At 38.8% G+C, this 22,114-nt stretch overlaps 1 protein-coding gene across 3 annotated transcripts in view; it reads right to left on the reverse strand.

Moving 5' to 3' along the window:
* cadm2a (cell adhesion molecule 2a) overlaps positions 1 to 22,114 on the reverse strand; it is a 239,753-nt gene that overhangs the window by 71,744 nt on the left and 145,895 nt on the right. For 2 of the 3 annotated variants that reach the window (XM_085420656.1, XM_085420653.1), the window contains exon 2: positions 2,133 to 2,159. The exons of the other annotated variant lie outside the window; for it this stretch is intronic. In XM_085420656.1, coding sequence (XP_085276782.1) covers positions 2,133 to 2,159 — 27 coding nt within the window. The remainder of the gene's footprint in view (positions 1 to 2,132; positions 2,160 to 22,114) is intronic. 3 annotated transcript variants of the gene reach the window in all.

Raw genomic sequence — 22,114 nt, forward strand, 5'->3', positions numbered from 1 at the left:
CGTATGTATGTACATATATGTACTTGTGTGTGTAGATATATATGTATGTATATGTATGTGTGTTTGTTACTTGTAGTTATTACTGCCTGTTACCTGTGGTAATGCAATTTATAATTTATATATTCTGTATTCAGTTATGAAGGCTCTAATTGTTGGTTGCGAGCTGCCGCTTAGATGCTTGTATCTGCCCGGGGCTGTTGATGGGTCTGTATGCAATGATGGGCGTAGCTGCGGGAAGTTTATTGTTTTTTTTTGTTGATGAGTGAGTATAGGGGTGGGATTTAATAAGTTTTCTTCGTCCCACTCCTTTTTCAGGCAAGTTTTGTTTTTTGTTTTGTGTATTTTATGTTCAATATAGGTATTTGTTGTGCCTGAAAATGAATAAATAAATGAAATGAATGAATGAAATGAAACACACGCAGCTGGATGCTGATCAGGAAAGAGGTGGTCTAAATTCATTATGCATTCAGACGTAGCGGGAAAATGAGAAAAAACTGTAGCGAAGTGTTGAGGGGGAATGTGATGTTGATCCTGTGACTACTATCACTGCAGCTGAGGATAGCAGGGAAGGAGGACGTAAGGCGCTGACAGGGTTTTAACATGAGGATTATACCAAATCTACCATTCGGCAGCAGGCAAACTCTGAGAACAACAAGTGTTGCTTCCTTCACTTGAAATTACATTCTGACTGGGTTAGTAATATACAGCTTTTTAGCATTGCATGTTAAGATGCGCCATAAGGAAACAAACACTGGAAGGACCTGTGCAGAAGGTCCGTACGAGCTCTGAGCACAGAAATAATTCTATAAAATGTTACTTTTCTACAGGAGGCTTCTCGATTAAGATAAAAGCTGTTCAACTGAGCTGTTTTGCTATTTTATTTAAAATAATGAGCAACTTGCCATATTTCCTCTGTCTTGATTGCCTCTGTTTATTCATTTTATTCCATACTGACTCCATGAATTTGCGATCAGGGCTCATGCCATCTGCTGCGGGAGCCATGTTCTTCTTGTTGTCGAGGATTGTTCTTTCTGGTTCTGACTGCCCTATTGTTGTCACAGTCATGCTGCACGATGAATTTGGGACTGAGCTCCAAAGCGATCTCATCATAATAACCTGAGTTATATAAAAGCCAAACACTTTCGAGTTCTGCCACTTTAATTTAAAAGTTTGGCTCAGATTATGATTCTTGAAGAAATGTATTTATTGCATAATCACTGCAAAACATCTATAAAAATTTTTAAAAAAAAAGGAGCTTCATTTCTGCCAAATATGCTTTGATACAGTTTGAGTGTTTTTATTAGGTATGCCAACCTTAGCTGATACCAATCCTTTCATCTGAATTATGATCACATCTCTGCTTAGGAAGTGACTGTTGTGTGTGTGTGTGTGTGTAATCATTAGCCAAAGATGGTAACTAAACAGAAAGGGATTATAACCACGGTTGAATAAATTCTTAGTCTTTGAGAAGCATATTTGCTGAGGCACGCAGAATGAAATCAGGTTATCTGCTCTCAAATAAACACTTTGCTTCTCCTCTCTGACTCACTTTTTGATCTATAATCCGTTCTCGCTGCCATAGCGGAGACACAGAAGATGATGGAGAAGATTTGGATCTCTTTAATGTACTGCCACCTTTCCAATAAAAGCAATGGCAAAGGACATTATCACACAGTTAAATAGCTGATTAATAATTGCATGACCTTGGGTTGTCTTTGCACTATATACATACCTAAATGATTTCCTTTTCCCTAGTACTAATTTACAAATCTAAAAATCTATGTTGAAACAAACTGTCTAATTTTATTCTCAAACAAATTAGTTTTTCCACATTATTTTTCAGTGTTGGGATAGTGATAAATCCCACTATGGCAAAACCCTGTAATAGAAATCCGAAATGAAAAAAAAAACAAAAAACACATTTCATCCAAATACACAAATATGACTATTCTCAAAATAGTCAGGGAACAACAGCACAGACACACACGCACACAAAAGAATAGAAGCAAATAGATTAAAATATCCGTCCATTAATTTTTTAAAATAAAAGGTTAAGTCTCTTTTCTGATATTGGTTTGTCAGGTTGAGTTTGAGGCACAGCGGGAAAAGCAGCAGCAGCAGCCACCACTCACCTCGAACTTTGCCTTTTGAAGCCATCACTGAAGTCCCCAAGTAGGCAAGTGGGGTTGGACGGACAGCAAGAGAGGCAGATGTCAGAATACAGAGGAAAAAGAACAAAGAAAGAAGACAGAACAACTGATTAGATAACTGTAGGAAGAACAGCGTGTCTGCATCTGTCGCATATGTGCAGAAACAGCATTGTCTTTATCTCGGATGTCAGTCACAAGTGCTGAACCCCCACCCGCACAGATCAGTCAACCCTGAAAGAGAATGTCCTGATTTAGCTCATCAGCAAATTGAGACCTTAGAGTGTGACACCTTTTAATTAGTCGAGACACATCATGTGGATCGTGCAAGAGTGCTTTTGGTTTTTTAACTGCCAGACCTACAGTATATGGGTTTGCGCAATACTGTACGTGTCATGTTGTGGATTTGTGCTGCCGTGCGTCATTTGACTTTGGGTAGAAAATAAAGATTTTGTTTCATAGTAATGATTTATATGTTTGGATGCAGTGACACATTCCGACACCGGTGAACCATCACATCATCCTGTGTAGGGATGGGTATCGAAAACCGGTTCTTGTTGAGAACCGGTTTCCACTGTTTCAATTCCTTGGAATTGTTTGCCATTTTTGCAAACGATTCCCTTATCGATTCCAGTCCGAATGACGTCACCACATTGCGGAGCGTCATTTACCTGGCAGGAAACACGGCGCCTAAGCAGCTCAAACGCTCAAAAGTTTGTTTATACTTTACGAGAACGGATGACAACAGGGCAACTTGCAATACTTGCAAAGTAGATATTTCATTTAAGGGAGGAAACACTACGAATATGCAAACGCATTTGCTCACAAAACACGTGATAACCTTAAATGAATGTCGTGTTTTTAATTCCACTCCGGACTCGTAAATCTCAACCCAGCAGCAGTGTTAACGTTTGCACGTCCTCTCCCCTTAATACGGCAGGTAAATAATCAACTAACAGTGCATATTATGTTAGCGCGATCTGCCTTATTACAAAACCTGCCATTACTGTGCATTTAGGTGATCATGATGAGAGAGACAGACAGAGTCTGGCTCAGATGCTGGCAGTTGTCGCTGCAGTCTACCGGTAGCGTCTCCTTTCAGGCCAGGATAGACGGATGTCACCGAGCAGTGACTAAGTTTGTGGTCAAAGGCTTGCACCCATTTGCCACAGCAGATGCCCCCGACATTCGGTATGTGAATGTGTTTAATTGTAGGCAGGGACATTACTGGATATTCTTGTGTAATTGCTACAGAAAAATTTATGTTATACTTTGTTATTGCTACAGAAGAATACTTCTTTTATTTATTTTTTTTCCTGGGGACCCTGTGACACCCCATTGAAGAGCCGTAGGCTGTGGATCTCTTAAGATGTCACTGTTGGGTTTGTAAGGCCATGTTACTCCTAAATTTCTATCTTGTTCAAAGAGAAGATATAAAACAAAGTTCTAAGCTAATCGACCTTAGTGTTCTCCTTTTTTAAAAAGAATCGATAAAGAATCGAATCGTTAAACAGAATCGAAAATGGAATCGGAATCGTGAAAATCTTATCAATACCCATCCCTAATCCTGTGACTGACAGCGCTGTAATCAGCGAAGTAAAGGACATACAGGGATGGTGTCCAAACCAGTGTATGGCACACTATGGGAGTATTCAATTAGCAGCTTATTCAGTACAGGCCAGCAAAGCCATGTATGAAAAACAAAGGGAATAACAACATAGAGGACCTAACCAACACATGAGCATCACCTCTGAGACATCCTGCGGGTAAAAACACAGAGGAGAGGCAATTAAACAACATAGATTGTCTATTAGTGTGCGTGTGTGTGTCTGTGTATTTGCGTGTGTATCCTGAGGGAATGACTCTTATGCGTCACACACACTGCTTTGCCAAATTGATGGATCTATTGGAATGCCTCCAGTGAGCCTGAAAACGTGTACAGCTCTAAGAGACAGGGCCTGAAAAAGAATGAGGGAGAGGGAGAACAAAGAGAATCTCACTGCAGGTGCCGAGTCTGCAGGTTATGAAAATTATTGTGGTTTCTTTTCGATTACAGATTAATAAACCGCGCTCTCTGTCAATGACAAATATGGAAATTTCATACAGAATTTTAAATTCACTATCAGAAAGGGAGCAAAAAGTATTTTAGTATTTAGTATTTATTTATTTATTGTCATTGTCAAGAACAATGAAATTGCGTTTGGGGCTTCCATACAACCCAAAAAAAAAAAGAAAAAAAAAAAGAAGAAAATAATAAACACCCCTTAAAACCCAAGTGTACATATTTAACCCAGTGTGACTCCAATGCAATAAGACAATCCTTAGCAATAATGTTCGTAGAAATTCAGACAAAGACCTGAGAAACATGACAAAATACAACAATGCAACCCATTCAATATTATTGTACTGTGAGATATGATATCAGATATGATAGTTATCTATTTAAGAAAGAGGGGGGGGGGGCAGGAGGGGGAAGAGAATAAAGATATGATGCACCAATGCAGACCAGTTCATTGCTATTAAGAAGTTGGATATGGTTATTGTCCGTGAGAGGGGGGCAGAGAGTTCAGGAGCCTCACAGCCTGTGGATACAGGCTGTTGGCCAGTCTGGATGTTCTGGCCTGTATAGACCTGTACCTTCTCCCTGAGGGCAGCAGATGGAAAAGGTGGCGCGCAGGGTGATGTTGGTCCCGCAGGATACTGTGCACCCTCCTCAGACAGCGAGTGGGGAAGATATTACTGATCTCTGGCAGACTTGTTCCAATAATTCTGCCAGCTTCTTTCACCACCCGCTGGAGTGCTTGCTGATCGGCCTTGGTGCAGCTGGGGAACCACACTAGAAATCCATACGTAATCCTTGAATTCGGGCCCGGAGATACAAACCAGCTGCTAAACAGTCCGTACACTCGCTTGACTCTCACATGGATTTTGTTTTGTTTATATTTGAGGGCCATTAAATCCTGATAGCCAATTTTCAGTGGCTGACAGAGATGATTACGCTTTGTTAGTACTATTTCACAACTTGCCAAGATGCAAGGTAGCGTGGGGAAGTGAGAATATGAAAGACAAAAGAAAATGCAAGAAAAAGTGCTACAAAAGAAACATATATGTCATATTCATCAGGCAAATGGACGCAGACACACACAGACACTTGAAATTTTTACACCTTGTTGTTGTGTCACCGGTCAAGAGGGAGAGGGCCCAACAGACAAAAGGGCAGTGGATGTTACATGTCTACCAGGGCTGCTTTCTACATGAGACTGAAGGCTTTGTGAAATATTCCTTTAGCCGTGTCTGACCTCTCTATATCCCTGCTTTTCATGCCTGCTGTCAAAGTATGAGTTCCCTGTCACAACTTTGCCTCTGTGATCTTTCTAAGTCAAAATCTGTGGGGGAAAAAAGCAGACAAAAGATGAAAAAAAACGTGGGTTTTTACAACTTTTCACTCATAACAAAGGAGGAATATACAGCGTATACGGCTGATAGGGAGACATAAAGGACAAGCTGCTAAGAAAAGAGAAAAAAAAGAAATGGAGGGAGACTTGTTCACTAGCATCTCCACACTTGCGTCTCAGGTTTACAGTTACCAGGCAACCGACACAACAGTTCTGTAAGTCAAGCTGAAATTGCATAAAACGCTTTTCATCCCGTTCTCTCATTCCCCCATTTTACCATGGAGTGAGCATAGTATCCCCAGTTGATTACACAATGGCCACCTATTACACGCTCTCAATACTTCATACTGATTGGAGAGAATCCACTAGAGAGAGATAAGGATGTAACACCTGAATTGGATTAAGTTTGGCTGTTTGTGTATACTGTCCACACAAAAGCGCTTCTTTTTCCATTGTTTCATGTTCAGAAGAGAGTTCACTTCAGCACATCAACACACCACTTTATTTATGAATATTTCTTTACCAGCACTTTTAGTCGATGGACCAAACCGAGGCTGCAGCAGAAATGGATATTCGAGAGGGCACAAACAGTGATGCTAATGGAATGTCAATAAAAATTTGGTGACAAAATAATTGTTAGTGGTGAGAAACAGGGAGTTACCATGTTTAATTAACCTCAACTTTGAAGCCACTATAAATGGGAGTAAAGCACAGTGTGTACTGACCTGGAAATGAAATGGAGAGGGAAAATGAATGGGAAAGACAACAATTTTACCACATCAGTAACTAGTATTTATGTGTGTATGTCTAAAGTCCCTTTTATGGATGCGGATGGGGCTTAACTATAAATATTACAATATTATATTCATGATTACCTAATCAAGATTGGATCATGACTGAAAAACAGACTGCATTATTCGGCAGTCTTTAAGCTCAAGTTATGCCTGAAAACTTGCATTATAGATTTCACCAGACCCAACACTAACTGTACTGGGGATTAACAGTTCTACATGACTACGAGCATAATGAACACAATCTAATTAGAAAACCATTAAATAATGCAATTACTATTACTTATATATATACACACACGTTGTTTACCCCAACACAAAACAAGCCTTTAATAAAGAATTGCTAAACAGACACCCGTTAAAGTATTTTTCACCACAAAGCTTAGCTAGCATACCAGTGGTATCCGTGCAGTTAGCTGAAGCAATTAAGCAGCCCTTCCCTTATTTTGTTACACTGCCCTTCTGATGTGTTTCTATCACGTAAATCCTCTCGGTTTGTCTGAATTAGGGTTTGGCCACGGTTTCAGACTTGTTAGAACTCCAGTATGCTTCTGTGTCTCTGCTGAATGTGTAACTAGGCATGATAGCCATAAGATAATAACACTGTCTGTATCGAGTCTCAACTGCTTTAATTTGGAACTTGTCTGCCACCCATGTCACTTCAGCTTTAACTTCATTTCATGGCATCTTGCGTGCACAAATAACAGTGCGTAGTAAAAATGGGGTCTGTCCTGCAGGGTGAAAGTAATCTGCATTAAATGAACTTCATGGTTCTTGGATACATGTTATATACTATTACAAAAGACAGTCATTAACACATCACGTCTTAAGACATTTGGTGGGGTTTTTTTTTTTCAAACTGTGTAAATATAACTGTAATATGAACAGATGGATGCACATGCATGCCATCACTCTTTCCAAGTATTATCTAAAGCAGGATCTTTGTCTAAGCAATGTGCAAACAATGACATTTTATCTAAGAAAATGAAAAGTGAGTGACTGCATGTTGGTGACACAGGAAAGTACTGAGGTGCAAGCAGGTTGTTCGGTGTCTCTGTATCCATCAGCAGGGAGCTGTCATGAATAAACTGTGTGATAGTTCATACTGAAACCACCTACTGTGACACACACACACACGCAGGCATATACATGCACACATACATAGCAGTGATCACAGTATTCCCTCGGGGTATAAGTCTCCTGGGAGGACGTGAGGAAGGATGTTGCAATACAACATCCTTCCTGTTTTCCTTCTCTTTTCTGTCTACATTCGTCTTCCTTCAACATATGCACATTCAGGAGTTTGTATCACCTCTCTTTTCAAATTATTCTGCCTCCTGATTAACCCTTTCCTTGCCTGCGTCTTACTCTGCCCTTCTGCATTGCCTATCCCCTCAGGCTACCTTTTTTCACAGTGGCAGATATATTCAGAGTTTGACAAGCAGTAAAAAGCCTATGGAGATCGATGTGTGCAGCGAGGCTCTCTGAGGTGTCACATGGCATGATGGAGAGTTTAGCTTATCTTTAGTACAGCAGCAGCTGTTTTGCCATATGTCTGATGTACTCCCGGCCCTTTGGAATCCAACCAATATTCCACCGGTGAGCAGATTGCTGTAAAACCTTAACACACTCTTTGTCACCTTATGACTTGGCTGTACATAGAACGATCAATCGTCACATACTCATGAGAGCGTAAAAAACATGTACACTGTGACATATTCATAGGAGGGCCCTACACACATTCGCGGCTGTTTTTATTCAAAGCTAAATAATCAGCTTCAAAATAGCGATCAAGTGAATGCATTTGAATCTCATTTGAGTTAGCAGCAAATGCATTTAAATCCTATTTGATTTAGCACTGCTTTAGCTAAGGGCTGCGATTCATCTCTTTGTAATAAAGGATATGGTAAACAGTGTTAATAGATGGAATCAAGGTTACTTAACTCAGCTTATTGCCACCATACTGCCTGCTTTATTAGATCTGTCTACCACACCCATGTTTTCTTCCATTACAGAGAGACACACATCTGTTTGTTCTGTCATTTAATCTAGCATATTTGATTTCCACTCCTTAACACAATTACACATACATACTCTGTCTGCGGTTGAATCATGCGCTCATAAACCGAATGCCAATAAAACAGAGACAAAGATGGGCACACGAGGCACACATGTTAATGACACGTACATGCTCTTCATAACACTTGCTCCATCTTTAGATGATGATCTGTAGCGGTGTTTATGGTCCCAGATTGAATGCCTTCCAGATTTGTTTTTTTCTGAAATTGCAAAAAAAACTTATGAATCACCATCACCAGACCATGTGTGAATGGCACCAGACAATCTGGCCCCGAGAGCTTCTGTTTAGTACATTCTGTTTGCCAGCACAGTGACCAACCCTTGTACGTACAGTACAGTTCAGTACATTACTTTAAAAAAATGTGTTTTTTAAACACTTTTATCTGCAAGGCAGCAATCTGAAGGAATGAACTTTGTATTTTGGCAGGAACATGTGAAATAGGCGGAGCAATTTATTGAAACACATACAAACATATATGAAAATACAGTATATAAGCTTTTACAAATCTAACAAGCTTTACTATCAATATTGGCTTTATTACTTTTATTAATCAGTATATGTTGATTTCTTTCATGACTCTTCAGGAATAGTTGAAGCATTATTGCTTCAATAATGTTGAGGTCCAAACAGTTTGGAGGCCAGTCCATAACTGATAATGTTCCACTGTGTGTATTTCTATCCAGGTATTCTGCACTGACAGTGTGTTCACTTTCATGCTGAAAAATGAATCTGCGGCAAATCAGATTCTTTCCAGATGGTACATGCATGGTAGATTAAAATCTGACAGCCCTTTTCTGTGCTCAGAATTCCATCTCTTTTGACAAGATCCCTAACACCACTGGCTGAAATAGAGCAAACCATGACAGAGCCTCCTCTGTGTTTTACAGATGGCTATAGGCACCTCTCTCCTGACCTCTTTTGCACATACTAATAATGGTTTGAACTAAAAACTCCAGATAAGATCTGTTTCCACTGATTTTCAGTCCAGGGTTAGGGATAGCCATCTGCTGTATTCTCACCTATTTCACAAGGACTCAAAATTAATGAAAAAGGAAAATGTAAAGAAAACCCTTTCAAAGACCTTCAGAAAGCCTGGACAACCATTGCCCAAGACTATTGCTCAAGTCTCACTCACTGGAAGCAAAATATAAAGAAATGAGTAGTAGCTCAAGAATTTTTTGCACAGTGCTGTATGCAGTGGGGATTTAATAGAGGTTGAGAATTTAATTTGTGAAAGCCTGGGTATCTTTGAAAATATATTAAGAAATCTAAGAAGGTGTAGTTTTTCTTTCTCTACCTCTTTGAAGAACATATGCTGTGTTATTGTGACTCTGCATGCCCTAGAGGCAAAGTGGAACGAAAATAACTCAAGGGATCCACTACTTATTGATGATAGACCGCCACCTCTTTGGGCATCATTTCTGTGTTGGCACAGGTCGAGCACAGAGGTGACCCAGTAAAATGACATCCCTTTTTGTCTAAGCTTTTGGTAATTCTGTGCTTCTTATTTGGATCCCGTTCACATCACGATGTTTGTCTTCCCTATTAAATGTATGTCTCCACCTAATCACACCACCTGCTAGCTTTTGTGATGTGACTGCTTTAGTTGTGATGTGCTTTCGTTAGCTAATTTACACTAATACAGTACATGGGCAAGTAAAAACCCAAATAGTAAAAGTTTGTTGCCAGCTGCAACATATTTAATTGTACACAGAAGAAGAGTTGTGAGGCATGATGCAACATACAGTACATGCCATACTGATTGCATTGCAAATATTTAAGCTAGTTTTATTTGCTCCATTCAGATCATTTTTAAATTGTTTTTAAAATAGAAATCCACCTGATGTTTCTCTTTTAGATACCTGCATAACTGAGAGAGGAAGTAGTACTGACTGTATGATACTGATCGTTTCTGAAGTAGAAGCAATGGAACATGTACAGTCAATATATATGAAAAAAATGAAAAAGAATAATGAGACACGCGCCGGCGTTCAATAGATCATTAATATGTTCGTTCAACTGCAAATTTTTCCCACATAAAGTGAGGCTCATTGATTTTTTTATTGTGGTGCTGAGCACTTTGTTCGTGACAACTATGTTAAAACTGTGATAAAGATTTTGTACAAACATCTGCCACGCAATTAGAAATAACTTGGCTGACAGATGTTGTGATTCATCACTGAACAAATACTAATTTAGATCAAGTTTTAGCACAGAAATTCAACACAGTGAGAAAAGTCATCTTTAGTAATCTTTTGTCAGTGGTGGATGTGGTGCAGAAGGTGAGACCGAAAAAGCCCCACACTTTATTGTGTTATAAAAAAAATGCACACTCTCTGGTCACAATCTAGAGTTAGTATATTAGAAAAAGGATTCAGTGGCCATGGCATCGTGTTTTTAATGTCAGGACATTTTGGTATACAGCTCCTCTGTCACTTGACTTCACAGCGGTTCTATAGGAAAGGTCACAGCATACACAGCAACACAAAACAACACATTCACTGCTCACTACAACTGCACACTCTTGCACATTTGGAAGCACACATATAACCTATGTAAATCTAAAAAAATACTTTGGTTTATGGTAAAGGTTTAATTCAGATGAAGCATTCTCGCTACCATAAATATAATGCTCTGCCTCCAGAACTAATCAGAAACATCAAGCAGTTTGTGTTGTGCAGAAATCTCTAGTGATCTTATTCCTTGGTTTGAGTAGTTTGATATAACATTATTTCATTTACTGAAAAAACTGTTAGACAAATAATAGGCCTGGAACTATCAGGTTTAATCAGAATGGAGCACACTTCTGAGATATTAAACATCAAAGACCTGACATGCCAGACTGCAAACAATAGGTTTTTCTTAAATATTTTAACTCAAACAGTTTGCCTTTGAATCAGAAGGCTTTGAAACATGGCTAAAACCAAACATTATTTATTGTGCACAGCGTCAGTAATACTTTTGGTGACAATCATTGCTAAATAATCAATTTATTTACAACTTTGAAACATATTTTAAAAAAGGCTGTATTTTCCCCTTTTACAAGAAGATAAACCAGCAGCACTTTCTATTACAGTTCAAATAGTGGGGAAATAAGGTGGAAATAAGACACTAATAACATGGAAATAGCCAACTCTTGTCACTCAATTACCAAATCAATATCCAAATAATGACCTTTTAACAGTGGTTATAGCTAAATAATGTCTGTAACTGTGTAATAACAAGCCAGAAACTGGCAGTAATAATGTGGAAGCAAATACATGCATATGAGGCAAAACCAAATAAATCAAACCAAATAAATTCATAACTGAAAGTACAACATCTCTCTGTGATGTGAGTCTTTTATAAGATGCAAATGCACAGTGTGCAGCATATACTTTAACAAAGGACATCTGCCTCACTTTCATGTAGACTTACAGTGTAACTGCAATTAAGAGCCAGCAGCTAGCAATCATTGCCTCACCATTAAGGCCCAGATAGATGTGACTGTAATTACAATTGCATATTCCAATAAATTAATGTGTTGCCAGTAGGAAAAAAATGATGGGAAGAGTAAAGTTCCTTCCACTGAGAATTTGCATCTCTTGTTAATGTTTGTCAGGATTCAGACAGTCTCTAAAACTATTACTCTCACTATTGACATATCCCATGCTGCGTGGCAACTTCTGAGAATGGCAGGACTATTTTTAATGAGAACTGATTGATTTTGTGCGTTGTGATTTATACATGTTGATCTGTTATCAAGTCTGCGCGCAGTAGCAATCATATTTCTGGGAGCTTGTCTAGTGCTGTACGGACAGTCCCAACAGCAGAGAGAGATAAAAGAAAAGTGCAGACTTGACCAGGATCATATTCGAGTGCAGAAAGCAAATATAGCTACGCGTTTGCAAATACGCACCCACACACACATAGAGCCCATTAGTTTTGCCATTTAAAACCTTAAAGAAATTCCCCTGAACTCGAGAAGCACATTTCAATTTCCGCAAAATTCCGAAGGCGGCAACAAAATTATGAATCTCAGCAACAAGAAAAGTCAAACACATATTGCTACAGGATGATAGACACAGCTAAATGCATACATGTGCTCGCATATGCAGAAAAATGCAGTCTGTCAAACAGGTACTGTCATTAGATGATGGAGAGTCCAGCTCTAGCCTATAACTCAGCAGGTGCTTTCTGTTTCCTCTGCTTCTTCAAATGAATTGTTTAGAAGTTGAGGTTATATTGTGATCGATGCCTTGGGGGTAACAAATCCACTTCCACCAGACAAAGCTTTGAAGTGGATTTGTACGCCTGGTCACCAACCTGTAATCTGCAACCATTTATCAAAGGGTGAAGGGACAGGAAATTTCCATGGAAAACTTCCAGATAATTCAAGCTCCAATTTTTTACCGCACGCAGAGGTGAAATCCCTAGAGGATAAAGAGTTACGTGGGAGTAATGCTTTATCCAGCGTCAGGTGCTCTCATTATTTTAAACAAATGGACAGTCCTACATTTCTGAGGGATCTTCTGTTTTGTCATTTTATCCTTACTGTTAGTGATTGTGTTGTGGAGTGAAGCTTTTATCCTCAGTGGAGGGGAACACATAGCGTCTGGAAAATGCCTCCTCCCCTTGATAGTGAGACTTTGATCAAAAATGTGTCATAGCATTTTGCTCGAGCTGAATTATTCAAAGGTCAGTGAACAAAGGCATGTTTGTGCTGTGTTGCCTTACAAAGGGTAGAATGATGGTAAATTGGCAAAGTGCTCACTGCGTCTCTGTAGGGAGCTGACCGGTGAGCCTCACCCTCAAGGGACCATTTGGCATCAAACAGCACAAGCTCCCTGTGATTGTTAATGCGTCAGTCATAGCCAGGCTGTTACCTCATATTTTCAAACCATCACCTTTATATACCATTCTATTTAGGGCATTGTGTTACAGTTGCTTTCCAGCAGGTTCAGAAGAGAATAGATTCTTAACAAGAGAGACTGAACGCTTCGGTCCTGCAGGGCTATTACACCTAATGAATGTTGCAGCTTGTGTGAGCACATGTGTGTGACGGTTAATATTTTGTGAGCTGAAGAAACATTTTTTGTTCTTTGCACACCATTGCATGTTTAAAAGCAAAAGTCAGTGTATGCGTGTGCATGGGTGGAATACAGCAGTGCAAATGGCCCTTTCTAATGATGGCAATCAGCGGGAAGAAGCCTAACGGAGAGTGAAGACGGGATCACGAAAAGAAAAAAAGGACTAAGATATATTTCAAGTCTGTGACTTTAGCGTTCTCGCCTTTGTATTCCAGTTGCCTGCTCTTATTTCTACACCCAGATCGAGACCTTAATGGTTTTAAGTGTCTTTTCCTTCTCCAAAAGTAGTCAAAAATGCATCATGTATTCTTCTATCCCTGGGCAGGCCACTAGAAAAGAAGACAGCAGGGAGAAGAGTGGAGTAGGAGAGAACAGAGGGAGGTAAACGGAGGTAAAAATGGCTAACCTTGACTGTGTGTATGTATAGTCCACAGATTTCATTACACTTCCATTATCCATCTGGTGTTTCTAAAGAAAAACTCAAGTGAGTGAGTGTGGGTGATGTGGATTCACATTAATCAAAGACAGAGCGAGCACACATGAGATGTATCAACACACGTAAGACAGAGAGACAGAGAAATGGAACAGTTTTTAATGAAGCTACTGTAGTAAACGAAGCAGCGCTGCAACGCACAGGTTCCCCACAGGAGCTAAACCCCAGGCAGTGCAATTTACATAAAACCTGACAAGCTTTATTTTTGAAATAGGCTCATCTTCAGAATAGATATATTTTTAGGATGTTAAAATTGCATGCATTTCCATATGAACGTAGTATCATATTCAAGCTGCTTCTGACATGACTAAAGTCATGACTAAAGTGTCTACTTTAGTCATGACAATGCTTTTCCATTTCTATATACTTGTTAAACACACAACCCATGACAAACAGTTAAATTTATCATTTTAAATGTATTTATATGTATTTGGAAAAAGGCATTTTACTCTCTCCCTAATATCTTCCGACTTAGTCAGGCATTAGATACATGACTACCAGTATTTATTCATTCACTGGAAGCTGTATGGTACAAAAAAAGATGATTAAAAAGCCCCAAACTCAATAAGGAAAATAAATATCCAGGTGCTGACACACCTTGCTTCACCCATTACCTTCCAACCAAAGCTGGGAGCTATGAATAATTCCATTTCATGGCTCAGCTTATATTTACAGAAGAACAAAAGAAAAACTGTGTTCAATTACCAAAGACAAATTTGAACTCATCTGGGTCATTTTGAACAAATTGAACTGGAACTAATTCCTTCCGAGTGTGGCAATTGAACTAAATAAATAAATAAAATGGTGACTTGTTTGCTTTTTTCCCCATCAAATTAAAGTTGACCTCAACACGCTCTTATTATAGCGCTCCGCAGGCACAGGTCCATGGGAGCTGTGTAACTAAGGGGGTGGTGGGGGAAGAAGAAGGTGGACACAGGCACGCTAAAGTGTACGCAGCTTCGGAAAAGAAGGAACAGAATTCACGTGATAATTAAAAAAGTTACAAATAATAAAAAAGAAAGATAAATATACACTCCATGTATCTTTTTAAACCCTGCTTTCATTTGTACCATTTCTCTCACTGTCCTCTCTCTCTGTCTTCTTCGCCCATTTCAAAGGTGTAAATTGGACACAGACAATTGAACATTACTATCCTGGGAGGTAGCTGGCACCATCTGTTAAATGTCCGCCCCCAACATCAGAGTGTACCACACAATGCGCCCAAACATCCCAGTGCACCACGATGCACATTTGTGTGGGCATGCACGTGCTGCTCCAAGTAAAGTGGGTGCAGGTACTGCATATTGTTTCAAAGATAATATGATCTGTATTTGAACGATACTAAAGGAAATTATTTTAATATCCAAAATTTATGAAATCTCCCCAAAACAAACAGTTTGTTACTGTAAAACTTTCTGACTTTCGCTCTCACATGTTACATAGATTCTGATATGAACTTAGGTTACAAAAAAGTATTATTCTGACCTGAAAGATTAATCAAGATAATATGATAAGAGTAAGGAACAAAGAAAAAAAATACATACAAACAAGCTTCCTTGTAGTTATACCTTTGGCTGGAACTTGTTGTCAGTAGTTACCCACTAATTGTGGTCCACTTCTTGCCAAATGGGCGCAATTGTTCACGGCTGATGGAAAGTTTATATAAATACGAAGCATTCACTGCATTCCACGAGATTCCCAACAAAAACCCAATTATTTGCTGGGGCTGGATTGTGATAGGTTTTCCACACAAATAATGAGGAAGAATGCCTATGTGAATTTATAAAAAGCCTTAATGTTCCTCTCTCTCTCTTGTGCTCTCCCTTCCTCTAACACACATGGCTGATTAGCAGTTGGCATTTTGTCTTGGCCATGTGCTAAATGACAGCGGCAACATTACCATCTCAAAGATGCTCTCCTTGCCCAGTTAATGGTCAGGACACAATGGGTGCTCAAACACTTGATGGATCATTGAAGGATTATGCGATTTGGCTTTGAGCCCGTATCGTCACGTCACGCAAGTGTGCGTGTGAATGCACGTGGCTATGTGTCTGAGTGTGTATGTGAAACAGAGAAAGAAAGAGGGATTCTGTATCCTGTATCCTGTGGACTCCTACAGACCTCTCAATGGGAGCAATAATGTCAAGGAGCTGCAATGTCATATCCATCAGAGCTGACTTTCTGTCAAGTCCAGACAAAGGTGTTGACACCTCAACACCACACAGTGAGTGAGTAGACCATTCAAATGTCAGTTACCTGACACATAGCCATGCTCTCATAGATGGGTGGCAACCTGTGATTGTCAGTTGGTAACTCTAGAAAAAGGCCACTGCATATATAAAGTCTAAAATAAATCCACAGAGGTTTACTGAATGAATACGTTTTCATCCTCTGAGGTAAGCGCTCACTTGGTACAATCCCACCTGTCAACCGTAGCAAATCAGCCATCACGAAAATGACAAGGTTATTGCTAAAGCACAATGGAGTCGCATTTGGATTGTTCAGTTAGGTGTGAGTTTGCCAAAATTCATTACTGTTTTCAGGATCTAATAAAAGTTATGCTTCAGTTTATTGTTTAGAGAACTGAATTACAAGGTTTCACACCTTATGTGCAAAATTTCACACTACTCCCACTAAATCTTTTACCATATCAAAAAAGAACTGTATCTATTCCAATATATGCATGAAGGCATTGTCTAAATTCTACAGTTATTGTCTTGTATTTCTTTTAAGTGGATAAAATAGACCAAAATTCAAATTTATCCTGACTTGTGGTGCAGCCAGGCTTTAATGACACACGTAGACAGATGTATGCGAATATCTGCATAAAATACACATGTACAATCTATTACAGTGATTATGGTGTTAAAAAGAGGCACTGATAAATAATATCCTCTTTAGACAGATGCTTTTTTTAAACTTTTAAAGCGGTCTAGTGGTTGATTGACTGATGAACTATAAAGAGAGCAAGAGAGAGAGTTGAGAGGTAGAAGTTTTCCAAAAGCAGGAGTTGGGTTTGTGGGATAATCTCTGTAATCTTTCAATTACCTAAAGACAAATAAACTGTGATGGTGTGGCCAAGCAGCCAAGGACACCACAGACCACAGACAAGATGACCTTAGAAAGACACTTCTCTATAAAAACACATACAGTAGCTTTTTACGCACATCTCTATCTGCTGAAAATATAAATAAAACGTTTTCCGATAGGTTAATTTTAGGATAAGTAGTGTTTAAAAAGCATAGCTGGTTAACTTAACCGTACCAAAACTGCCATAATTGTTCAATTCTTATAAAGAAGCAGCTCGGTTTCGCTGTCATTTGTGATTTTTGCACTGCTGATGATGACTTGTTTGTTTTGTAAAGTTTACAACCAGATGTTGCTATATTTGATATAGAGGAGTCTACGCTCGGTGTTGCAGATTAAATCTGTCTGTAAAAAAAGCACCATGTTTTCCCAAATTCTTTTCCTGGTGATATACTCAGAGCAAAACTAAATTTCAGCTGAGAAAATATGGCATATAGGCAAGCCTGTTGAGTAAAATTATTCACACTTGTTTCTAATGGTGTTATATAACCATTACACTTCACAGTGCACAGGCTCCATGGCATGTAATATTGATACCAAGAACTGAGACTGCCATTCTTCAGAAAATGAAACCAAAGCTAATGCGAGCTGTTGACGTGACTGGCAGTTATGCCTTTTTTCTTCTGACCTCGTGGTTGTATTTCTAGAGTGTGGAACAGCTGAATACCTGGACATTCAACACTGTATTGCTTACAGCAACTTAACCGCAATATTTATAACTATAAACAACACATTCCTCAGTTATTGACATTATTATTCATTATTGTAAACTAAATGTAATATAAATATAATAACAAAAATGTTCTTTATTGTAATATAAAAAATAAAAAGGTTAATAATTGTTATTTTGATGTTAAACTTTAGCTTTTTTAGACATCGAGTCTCCTTGTGATTTTAGTTTATTCGTTTACATTCACCATGCAATAGCTCAAAAAAAATGACAGCATATAAAGAAAAGATGGTTTGTTATGTTTTGACATGATTTAAAATGTTGATATTGATAACCTCACTACTGTTTCAGTACTTATTACAGCTTCACTCCAGGTTTTCATTTTCATTATTCTTTATTTTTTCTCTGTGATGACAGTGATGACTCCTGAGAAGATTTTCGTCAAACTTTGAGAACTTTATGTTTTGTCAATTGTTAATTTTTATTAGTCGTATTAACTTAAACCCACATAACGTTACACTGGATTAGTCAACCGCAACATTACGTAGAGGCACCAACTGCATTAATATTTATTTATATACAAAGTATATCTTTAATTTTTAACAAAAATATATTAATTCAAGACACACCCAATACTTTTAGTGTAGAAAAGCTGATCAAGGTTGAATCTGACAGCCTCATGTAAGCAAAGCACATCTGTAAATACGCATGTTGATGCCATTGTTATCACCCTGCACATCTTACGTAATTGATCTGACACCTTATATCTATGGTAATAATATGATGGGTAATTGTATGAAAAGAGGAGGAGCACCTTACATGTATAGATAAGTTGGAAGCCTCTTCAGGTATCAGTATGACAGAAATTGAAGCGCACAGGCACATAAAGAAACAAATAATGTAAACTACTAAGCTTACATTACTTTGTTCTTGGTTTCTATCTCACATATGGGAGATCATAACTGCTGTAAATGTCTGTCTCAAGCACATAACTTCAAGCTTTAAGTAGCAGTCAAGTAGCAGTCAAATAAATCTTTTTTTAACGGCCCTTTAATATCTACTGTGTTTATTGCTGTCTGCTGCAGCTGAACTCAGGTGCGCTGCAAGAACTGAGAAAGGTGAACTAATGATCTGAAGTCAATAGGAATGGTGGAAAATGGGCAGGAAATTGTGTATTTAATGTGGATAAATGTCTGATTTTTGTTGACATTTTCCTGCACGTCTCTAAAATGTCTTGTAAACAGTCAAATGACTTAAAAATACCAAGGAAACAAACGGCAGAGCAACACGCATGTCTGGTCAATCCTCGACTAAATGAGCTGTAAGACGACAGGAAAGAGTTCATGATGGTTATTTTTCCATTATTTGCAAAAGGATGAAGCCGAATTTGAGTATGTGAGTGTAGACATTGTGTGATGGGCTAACGATGGGCCTTTATCTATATGGAATTTTAATGTGACAGTAATTTTAAAACTGGGTGTCAGTTTAATCAGATCGATATAGGAAGAATATTCAACACTTGTTTACTTAATCTTTTTGCCGCCTTTAACCATGTGGGACAGGTTGATTTCTAGATATTAAAAATAATAGAAAATACATGCACTTAGTCATATTTTTTCTGATTCCTTAACCCAACTGTAAAATTTAACAACAAGTAAACTTGAAGTCAAAGGAGCTTGCAAAGAAAAGCGTCTGGACTTCTTTAAGTTACTTGAAGACGTTTCACCTCTCATCCGAGAAGCTTCTTCAGTTCTAAGGTCAAATGGTGGAGAGTCCCAGATATAAACCTAGTGGGAGTGACCCCCCACAGAGGGACAAAAGGACCCCTTGACGATCCTCTAATCGCTTGAGCCAAGGTGTGAAACTGGGCGTGGGTCCCAATCAGCCAGAGTTTCGGGTGTGTTCATTGTGAAACCTGGCCCCACCTTATCATGCGAATTCCTGAGGTCAGATGGCCCAGGATGTGAGTGGGCATTAAGGCGTCTGGGAAGGGATCTCAAAACTGGATTATAGATGGCAGAGAGTTGGTGTCGTAAACCCCCGCCTCTGTTCAAAGATGGTCGCTCACTGTGAGCGACCATCTTTGAACAGAGATCAGTAATTTCTTCTTTTCTTTTGTTGCTTTGTGTTTGTTTCATGTGTAGAGAAAAGGATGTATATTGCACGAGGTCCTTGCTGTTCAAGATATAAAAGAAATAAAATCTAATGAACCTTAGATTGGGCTACAGCAAAAAAAACATTTTAACTCAAATTAACCAAAACCAAAAAAAGAATGCAAACAAGAGCCCATTAGGCTCCAAATAATCTAAAGACATTAAAGGGATTTAATATCTTAAAGATCTCTGCTACTTTTACTGCTTAAAGGGCAACAAGCGACCTGTGGAAGAAAGAACAGGGACATTTATGATGCTGTTGCCCTCAAAGAAGGACAACTGAAGGCCATGATTAAATATCTTTCCTGTTTTAATGGATGTAGTAACCTCCTACATCAGCACGCTTCCACTTAGACACATCAGCACACTTCCACTTAGACCTGCCTGTTAGTCTCAGTTGGCTGCTCCTTCCTCCCCTAGGAAAAACTCCATAAAACACAAGACATTTATTTAGGGGAATACACACATGCATCCATGTGCATCCATGCATGCTGAAAGTGCGCGCACACACACACACACACACACACACACACACACACACACACACACACACACACACACACACACACACACACACACACACACACACATTAATGAAGACAGACATTCCACCACAGAGAAATAGAGATTTTTGAATTTATTTCTGTCTTAGCAAGAGCAGTGCCATTGAAAACTGGTTTGTAGCGGCACATTTCAAAAGAGTAATGTAGAAGTATATGTGTATGCTGAAGTAAGTAAAACGTCAAAGAAGCACAAGGCTTTTCCACAGTTAGAATTTGTAAGAATGGACACGTTTTGTCATTAATATATACATAAATATTGACATTAGATGATTCTCAGACTCCAGGAAACTATTCAAGGCATTTCAGTCCTGCGAACCTTGAGGGAGCAAAAGCTTTTACTATTTAATGTGTGTTTTCTGTCTGCATAAATTTTAGCGCATAGTTCTGTAGGATACCCCCAAAAAACAAATCAAATAATAATGATAACACAGTGTTGTTGTTTCTGTTGCACAAAATGTTCAACGGTAGCTTGTCTTGAGCATGCATTGTAAATGCTGAGGAAAATCCTGCCTTTGAGTTGTATTGATTCCAGGGCTCCAGTCCACTGTGTGTCTGCGAAAGCACCAGTATGTGTTTGTGTGGAAATGTGATTGTTTATATTGTTGTGTATGTGTGTGCCCTCTGCATCGATCCCCCACTTTGTTCCAATTATCAGTATGGTTTTGGGGCCTAATAGTACTATTCACACAAGCATTAGAGCAACAGAGGCAACCGCATCTGAGAACGGAGGCTTAAGGGAGTAGGCGGTAGAGAGAGGCGGAAGAAGCAGAAGACGCAAAGCTGAGAGAGAAGGACGAGAAAGCATGATGCAATAAATAAATAAATATTTCAAGTTATTTCTGTGCACCTGTTTTTCCATGGTTAGAAGAGGAATCCCTCGGCGGGTTTCTATGCTACAAAAAAGCACAATGCGTTCCTATCTGATGGTGAGTTATTCAATTGGACAATATACATTTTTTATATACACTTCTGTCTTCCACTATATGAAATCTGACACAGAGGTTTCAAAATAGGCACACAAATCCTTTGTTATACAGGAGAACTTGCTATGCTTTTAGTCTTTTGAAAATGTTTTTAAGGGCTTACTGATGACTCCAGTTTATTTTCCACAGATCATCAGCTACAGTCACATGATATGACATTAACAAAGGGCTGCAGTTATGACTGCATTAGGGACTTTTTCAGTAAGCACTAGAGATGGAGACATTCAAAGTACTCATTTTAAAATGATGTGTTTTGAGGTTACAGAGCTCAAAGTAGTCTTCAGCACAGCCAGTAAGCCTGAAATTGTCTCAAAACTGTGATTTCCATAAAATCACTTCTGCCTTTTTCCCTTGCGATATTAGTTATTAATGCTTATGCGCATGTGCCTCGGTGACTGGTCTTCTCTCCAGGTTGCTGATGGACACCCACAGTGTGGATTAGCGTTGTTACAGATTGATTTTTTTCCCCTTCGTCTATATTTGTGAGTGTATTGAACATGTGTGAGTGTGCAGTTCCTCTACAATCATGAATTACTCATAAACGCTAGGCTCTAGGTCAACAGAGTTGATAGATAGAGCAGCTATTGATCACTTTCCCAGTTATGATAACTGGTCAACAATAGAGTTTACAGCAAGATGGGAGATTACAAAAAGTCAAAGAAGCTAACTCTGAACCTTTAAGC

The sequence above is a fragment of the Rhamphochromis longiceps genome, linkage group LG10 (assembly GCF_057381845.1).
Source record: "Rhamphochromis longiceps isolate RC_006_pf linkage group LG10, R_longiceps_female_GT1.1, whole genome shotgun sequence".
Taxonomy (NCBI): Eukaryota; Metazoa; Chordata; class Actinopteri; order Cichliformes; family Cichlidae; genus Rhamphochromis; species Rhamphochromis longiceps.